At 33.2% G+C, this 8,816-nt stretch overlaps 1 protein-coding gene across 1 annotated transcript; it reads left to right on the forward strand.

The window, feature by feature from the left end:
- Nucleotides 1-275: 275 nt before the first annotated feature.
- On the forward strand, nucleotides 276-2,111 carry LOC148604653 (uncharacterized). The gene is made up of 2 exons (XM_088548687.1): nucleotides 276-484; nucleotides 1,219-2,111. The coding sequence occupies exons 1-2, from the start codon at nucleotides 436-438 to the stop codon at nucleotides 1,800-1,802; spliced, it is 633 nt and encodes a 210-aa protein (XP_088404813.1). The 5' UTR covers nucleotides 276-435; the 3' UTR covers nucleotides 1,803-2,111.
- Nucleotides 2,112-8,816: the final 6,705 nt, after the last annotated feature.

Genomic DNA, 8,816 nt, shown 5'->3' on the forward strand with positions numbered 1-8,816 from the left:
GTTCGATGCAAACGTTTTATCAATTGAAGCATTATCAATCAAAACGGTAATCTGAAACATAAAGGTAAAGTATATATATATATCAACCACACACATTTTACCTACGAGTTTAAACATCTCAATCACAATATACAAATAAACCGCTGAAACGTTGATCTCCCCCAAGATATAAACAAATTCTACAGGTAAAAGTGTCTTTTGTCATTTTTAGTGGAGTACCTGCACTTTCAAACTTGAAATCACCTATATAATTATAAACTTAAATTTATGGGATTTTAAACAACGCAATAAGAAATAAAGTATCACATTTCATGTATCCATCCCTGATCACAAAACGAACGTCCTACTAACCGCTGAATACACCGTTAAATTTGAATAAAATGTTATTTTGTGAACTACACCTAGTGTGACGCTACAGTGCACTCCTAACATTTTATGATTTTGATCAATATTCTTGTCAACAAGACGCTTATCACACAAACAGGTAGGTAACTAACTTTGTAGTTTACTTTTTATCTTTCAATTTTACATAGTTTGTACTTTGTTTTCCATATTTTTTCTTTCTCTTTGAAGTTTTATTTTGAGTAAATCCATTTATTTTGCCAAAGCTTTAACTATAACTTTAGTTCACAGGTGTTTATCAACAGGTTTTAACGATGAATATGGTATACTGAAATGACGTCATGACAATACGCATTTACTAGCTCCTTTTATATGCTAGGTACCGTATATTCATGCAGGCGCGGATTCTTAGCGGCGGACCCGGCGTACACCCTTGAAATTTAGAATTTTTGATTTTTTGGGGGCATCAAATCTCCTGATTTTTCACAAGCCACAAAATTTTCTTACATCGCTTGACTCTGCCTTTCGTTCTGTTTACGTCCCATTTCCTGAAATCATGGATTCGCCCTGTTATATTCATAGCATATAGTATAGTGCAAACGTACCACTTAGGTTATAACTTTAATTTAATGACAATAGAATGTCACCGCTGTTTTCATGTCTATCTTGTTACATGTGCTTGTAAAAGGTAACTGTTTACAATCCTTGTCATTCACATATATTTTTTTTATATTCTATCTTGTGGTTTTTCACATGAATTGTCTTTTTGAAAATTATGTGTAAGTAAATATGCCCCCCTAAATAGTCATAATTAATTCTTCATGCATGCATTACTTTGTATATTTGGTAGTCATTAATGTACATGTATCTTTTCAGCCATGCTGTTCCTGGTTATAATCACTGGGTTATTTCCCTTTGCACTGGCGAAGGATACGGAATGGGAAGGAGCAATTAATGTCCAACTCGGCTCGTCCCGTATGTTACTGTGCAACAATTCCCGAGTAAACTTACAATCGGAGGATATACTAATGTGGAAAACCCCGGATGGAAAAGTACTAACGTATCCATATAACGGTTCAGATTATGAACTAATCGGAACTCAAGGGGAAGAACTCCGGATCAAAAGTGTCTCTTTGAGAAATCAAGGTCTGTACTCATGTGTATTGACACAAAATAATACACCACGTGCCTACCTTCTAAGAGGGGTTAACCTTTCAGGACCTCTGTACGCCAGTATGAATGAAAAATACGAAGACAATATAATTGTTGCAGTCATTTCGTCGATCGTTTTTGTTGTTCCTTTAGTTGGAATATGTGCTATCCAGAAATTCCGTTATAAGACACCAACAAAATCTCATAAAACTGAATTATCGAGCCAAATTATTTCGCCTTACTCGGAAAAAAATGGCCCTCCGGCTGGGGTAGTTAATCCTGGAGCAGATTTTTCAACTCAACTCTGAGTCTTTGATTATATACCTACGCATATTCCAAACTTACCAACGGTATGCATGTTTTATTATATAACTCGTATACATGTAAATTTGTATATAAACAATCTTGTAGATTGCCGATATCCATCGATTTCATTTCGTATATTGACTATCTAGCAACCTTAGAAGTCCTGTATAAATAAATTACATTGTATATAAACATTTCTGAACGATATTGTTGCAATAAACATTTTACCGTATTTATTCAATGACAAAAATCTTTAGTGTTCTAAGGAATTGTAACTTGATTAGCAGAAGGTAAACATTTTTTTAATGCTGTATGCGTTTAAATCTATTTCATATCAATGCAAAACTCAGGCAAATATTCACATTAAAGATACATTAAAAAAAGGGGGTTCCTATTCAGAAATTTATAAAAGGGGGAGGGATTCTAGACCATGATAATTGTTCATTTTATGCAAATATTTAGTACTAAATTAACATTTTCCAAAAAAGGGGCGGGGCAAACCATTTGATTCCGAGCGGGCTGGCAAATTTTGTTGGGACTGAATATTTATTTTTGAAATTTTAAAGGCCAGGAAATTTATTTTCAACCATATAAGGTAAGATTATTTCTTTCCATTTAACTGTATGACGTATCTTTACTGAGGTCATAAAATACTTTATCAGGTCCAGAACATTTCCATAAAATAGCCCCCTTTAGAATGAAATGGCCGTCCCCGAAATTTCTTTATAGAATTTACTCTAAATGAATTATTGAAGTACAACACGATTAATGAGAAATAACTATTTATCAAACGCTCAATACTTTAAACGAGTTAAAACACAAATAAACCATTCGATTTTAAAGGGGGCTAGGAACAAATTTTGTATCGTATTTTTTTCAGTGTAGTTTCTGGCTTGACTTTTTATTTTTCACTTTAGCCAGTCCTGGCTTTTTTCAAACCAGATCATGATTTTTTTTCTACCACTTGGACACTGCTTTTTGGCTCTCCGTCTCGGAAGATCATGAGAGCCATTGTCATCTCTATGTCGTCCGAAAAACATGGCCGCCGCTAAAAATAGATCATAGGGGTCAAATTGAAGATCTTTGGAATTATGATTGATTGATTATTGGGATTTAACGCCCGAGCAGCAATATTTCAGCTATATTTAGGCGATGAACATGAAATGGATGATAACATGAACATGAAATGATGATAATGAAATGATAAAAGGGATGGGACACAAGGATAATAGAGTCGAGAAATTTTGATTGCCACAAGAGAAAAGAGAGGGATGGGTAGGGTCGGGCAATTCAGGCTAAAAAGACTATTTTTGACCAAGTCAGCGATTCAGGCTCTAATTATTTCACCTAACTGTTCATCCTATTTTCAACCTTACATCATCGTCCTGACTTTTTATTTTGAATTTGAAAAAAAAATCAAAAGATCGCTCCCAAAAAATATAACACAACTATATACCTGTAGCATATTTAAAGCGATAACTGTGTCTATATCTGTATCTTCAGCTAAGATTACTTCTCACCTTTTAAATGAACTGGAACTAATGTAAACGATAGAATACCCCAGTCCTTTTAAATGGCTTGGACTTAAGTTTGATTATCTCAATTTCCTTGACACAGACGATTTAAATGTCAACATTTTTTTAACAATTTAGGAGAACTTGTGCTTATACGCTTTTTGGACAGTTGAACGGGATAAAAGCCGACAGAAAAGGTGGTTCATTTATATCCCGAACTTTCGTAAACATGTTTGGGCGGGGTATAATAAACCGCATTTGGAATTACTCGTGTTTAAAGAAAAAGTATAACAGAAATGGAAAAGCGAATACGGCAAAGGAAGGGTATATACAAATGCAAATGACTAACTAAAACGCATGCAATTTAAGAAGGTAGACCTAGGGTAAGGGACATAACTCATGAAATCATTGATATGTTTGTATTATATTCAATTTCACTAAAGCTTCTCCTCTGCTTTCGTTAGAAGCAGAATAAAATGAATCCAAGTTAATTAGATGCTTACATAAGATTGATGTAAAATGCTGAATACAAACGTTCCAATGATATTTAAGAGTTGTGTCCCTTACCCTAGGTCTACCTCCTTAATTGAATAAATGAAATTGCACGTCTATTTATAAGAAAAGATATTAAACCAAACAAAAACAACTTCAAAAAACACAGACAAAAAAAAACAAAAATAACAAACAAAATCAAATAAAACGCAACCAAAAAAAACAAATAAGCAAAAGAAATACCGAAAAGCAAAATGACTTAAATATATATATGTAATATTTACAGTTCAAGAAAAAATAATGTATCTAGATAAAATGTATAAAAATGTCAAAATTAAAATATGTTAAGTTTTCAAAAACAATTCTCTTTCAATATCACACCATACAATATAGTTTTGTAAGAATTCCTACGACTCTCAAAAAGAACTGACCACATCCAAAATATTAAGTAGCACTCCAGCTAAGAATCATGCAAAATGTGATTTATGGATAAAAAGCCTACATATTTTTCTTATTTTGACATTTTGTTTAAATTGCCATAATATACAGAAATTAACATTCAGTTTTTCATATAATCTGTGTTCTTAGGAGATAAAAACTATATAGAATGCACTGTAGATTTCAATATTAAGGGAAATAACTCTGTAAATGACACTCAAATACAATAGAATCTTTTGAATTTCCAATATTGATTATCTCCTAAGAGCAGACAGATTTGAATGAATAATTGCACATTTCATAGTATAGACCCATAAATCAACTTAATTACAAAAATAAAAATATGTAGCCTTTTTTGGGTCGTATCACATTTTTCAGATTTTGCATGATTCTTACAAAGACAGTTACTTAACAAATAGTACCTAAAAGTACCTAACATCAACACAAAAGGACGAATCATAGACATCAGAATACAAAGTCATGGTTAAACATGTACAAAGGAGTCAGACATGATCTACATACACGTCGGTGGACCAAATAACAAAATTACATTTAAAAACTGAAGATAAGAGAACAAGACAACACAAAAAGCACTTGCAATATGAACTCCAACAGAACTGCAAGAATGACACCCGTTACTCTGGAATGATTATCATGACCTGCTATGCAAGTGCCACCCGTCAAACTACAAATGAATACAGTCTGGTAAGCGTGGTCAAGTTCGATGAATTGTTAATCTGGTAAGACAGAAGATCAGATAATATCTTAATAGACATCATAACTTAAAGATTATATCATTTACATGTATATAATGGAAACTGAAATTGGGTCTTCTGTGGTAACCTTTCTGAAAATCTGCATGACTTCATACAAATTACGAAATATATCATGGCGCATAGGTTGTTCTTATAGGCATACCAATAATATGTTGGAACGCTTGTCATCCAAACTCGAAAAAGTTATCCAAAGAAAAAAATAAGAGAATATTTAAGAATAATCCAAATACAATATATATATATATATATCTGTGTGATTTGCATGTCATACCTATGTAAAAAATAATCCCCCCCAGATGTCACTGCAAACTAAACTACATTAGAGAGAATTAATTTTCAGTGCACAAAAAGAACGCGAATTCGAGCTAGGCATTCTCAAAGTATTACGATTACCTACAAAGAGGGAAAACTCTTACTTTCCAACACTAAGTCAATATAGGTTCAACATGCATTTATAATAAAATTGGACAATAAAAATTAATTGCGACAATGAAAAAAAAACAACATTATATTACATAAAACAAAATTATAAAGCCTATTACACTGCATATTTTAATATTATTTTAGAATTTGTCTATCAGAGTCTAATATTTGCACTCAAAGCAATGCATGACTTGGTTAAAGATGCCTCTAACATCTAATTTATCGTCTTCATTAACAGTAAGGATAAAACAAAATATTAACCGAACTCATGTATAACCATAAATCGAAGGAAAATATTAAAATAATACATGAATTGAAATGGCAAAGTAAAAAAATAAACCAGAAAAATGGAAATAGCCACCGTGTTCCTAACTTGATCAAGCTATTTCAAAGTGAAATGTTTGCAAAAGCATCAAAATGTTTCTCACAATTATCTAAATACTTCTCACAAGCATCTAGATGCTTCTCAAAAAGTATCTAGATACTTCGCGAAAGCATCTAGATGCTTTGCACAACTATCTAGATACTTCTCACCAGCATCTAGATGCTTCTCAAAAGTATCTAGATACTTCACGAAAGCATCTAGATTCTTCGCACAACTATCTAAATACTTCTCACAAACGTCTAGATGCTTCTTATTATTATCTAGTTACTTCGCATAAGCATCTAGATGTTTCACAAAAGCGTCTAGATACTTCGCAAAAGCATCTAGAAGCTTTGTACAACTATCTCGATACTTCTCACAAGAATATTGGAAATTTCGAGAAACAAAATTAAAAATTGGATATAGAGGCAATTAGAACATTCGCATAAGAGAACACTTTTTCGCAATTAGAAAAATTATCTCGAAAATCAAAAAAGTGAATTAATAAGTGTGATTATTACCCGAGAGAATTCTTTTTCAAAAGTTGAAAAAGAATCTCAAAATAGAAGGTAATATCTAACAAAATAAATTATTTATACCGAATAGCGGAACCGATCGTAATTGATCCACTTTAATGTCAAAATGGGACAATAGGTCAATTAAGTTCAGGGATCAAAAGAAAAAGGAAAATGGAAAAGAATAGAGAAAAAAAAAACAGAAAATACAATAACATGAAACAAAAAATAAAAAGGAAACGTCAAAAGAACTATATGCTAAAAATACAGAAAGCGGCGAACTAAGTCGATATGTTCACAACAGAAGACCATTGAAATACACAGATATTACTACTCGCCAAAGGCCTGAAATTTGTACCAAGTACTAAACCAAAACATACTAGAATATCTCTTATACAAGACTTGGTAGAACTAGGTAGAAAAATGTGATGTAAATATTTATTTGACAGTGGATCTAATGAATTCAATTATCATCCCGTCGAAACAAAAACTGGATTCAAGCCAAATGCAGCAAACTGTGCAATTGAAAGCTACATTTTTGCAACAAGAATCGAATTAAATAAAATACAAACGAAACCATTCCGAGACAACTTATTAAAGCATGAAAGAAATGCACTGCACACATTAAGACAGAATGATCGAATAATAATTAAAAAAAGCAGACAAAAACTCCTCAACGGTTGTTTCAGACAACGGAATATATCTTAGAATAGCTAGAATACAACTGAATGATCAAATACATTGTCAACAAATTCAACAATCTCACACAACAGAAATATTACAAAGTGTTAGTACAATCATTTATCACCCGATAATAGTTTCATTGACGACATTACATGCAAATATCTGGTAAGCAATAAATCAACACGATTAGGTAGACTTTATTTTCTACCAAAAGTACATAAATTAAGCTCCAAAGACAAGGAAAGAAAGAGAAAATAAAATATTCAAAATAAGGAAATCCCTGGGAGGTCAATTGTATCATTATGCAAAAGCCCATTGGAAAAAGTAGCAGAATACATAGATTATTTTATATAAAGATTCGTCAAACAGTTCTTGGCATATATAAAAGACTCGACTGCATCCATTGATAAGCTTGGAAGTGTCAAAGTATCCTCAGATATATTAATGAATTCTCTTGATATTACAAGTATGTACACAAAATTACACCCGTCCGAAAAAATAGATGCCGTTAATGAAGCGTGGCCTAAAATACTAGAATGTAAATTAGAAATTCCAATTCCTCCAAAAAGAGAGTTACTAAAACTATTAAAATTAGCACTTGAAAATAATGAATTTGAATTCAATGGGCAAATATATAAACAAAAAGTAGGAGTGCCCATGGGTTCACCAATGTTTCCAAGTTTAACTGATCTAAGAATGTTTGGAATAATCTCCGAAATACTAGAACGATTCCCATCGAATATTTCTCTACTAACAATATATAGAAACGATGTATTTTTTTCTATTCAAAGGCAGCAAGCAACATCTTTTAATTATATAATATTGCAAATAACGTGCATCCCCTCCTAAAATTTACACATGAGATATCTGATCAACAAATACAAATTTCTAGATGTACTGGTTTATAAAGGAGAACGATTTAAGACTAACAAAACATTGGATGTCAAATTGTATCGAAAACCCACAACTTCCAACACCCAACGTCAGTCTTCAAAGGATTCATAATTGGGGAAGTAACACGATTTATTAGAACATGCAGCAACAGGGATGACGTTAATGCACAGATAGAATTATTCAAGAACAAACTTTCCCAAAGGGGTTACTTTTGTTTGTTCGTTTGTTGGGGTTTAACGCCCGAACAGCAATATTTCAGCTATATTCAGGCAATGAACATGAAGTGGATGATAAAATGAATATGAAATGATGATATAACGAAAAATGGGATGGGACACAAGGATAATGGGGAATGGGGTCAACAAATTTTGATTGCCATTGGAAATAGGGAGAGGTGGGTAGGGTCGGGCAATTCAGCCTCCTGTGGCGGAGCCCTATGGTTCCTACTCCGGGAGAATACCACAGTAGGTTTTTGTAACGTGCGAGGAACGTGGCATCTTTTCCAACACGGTGCACCACTATGGTTTGCGGTCAGGTTTTCCGTATTATAGCCTGACAACCCCAGCATGTAATAAACCAGGGGTACCCCACTCCTGCGGCACACATCCCAGTTGCTCTGTGGGCCCCCGGCTAAGGTTCTGAGCACTATTTAGTCGTCTTTTACGACAAGCTGTGTGCTGCTGCAGGCCTATTCTTCTGACACCCGGACCTGCACGGGTTCCAAAGGGTTTACAATTTGTATGAAATTAATCCATGGATACTTAACACGCTTGAGAAATCTCGACATACATTAGGGTATAAAACTAAAAATAAGAGAAGATCTCCGCCTTTAGTTTCAGCTACTAAATTCAATTAAATCCATTGTTCAATGAAATGCTGGAATTTTTAATTGATAACATATTTGTCCAGTGTGGTG

This window comes from Perna viridis, chromosome 10 (assembly GCF_037379345.1).
Source record: "Perna viridis isolate PV_CMFRI_1.1 ecotype Kerala chromosome 10, ASM3737934v1, whole genome shotgun sequence".
Taxonomy (NCBI): Eukaryota; Metazoa; Mollusca; class Bivalvia; order Mytilida; family Mytilidae; genus Perna; species Perna viridis.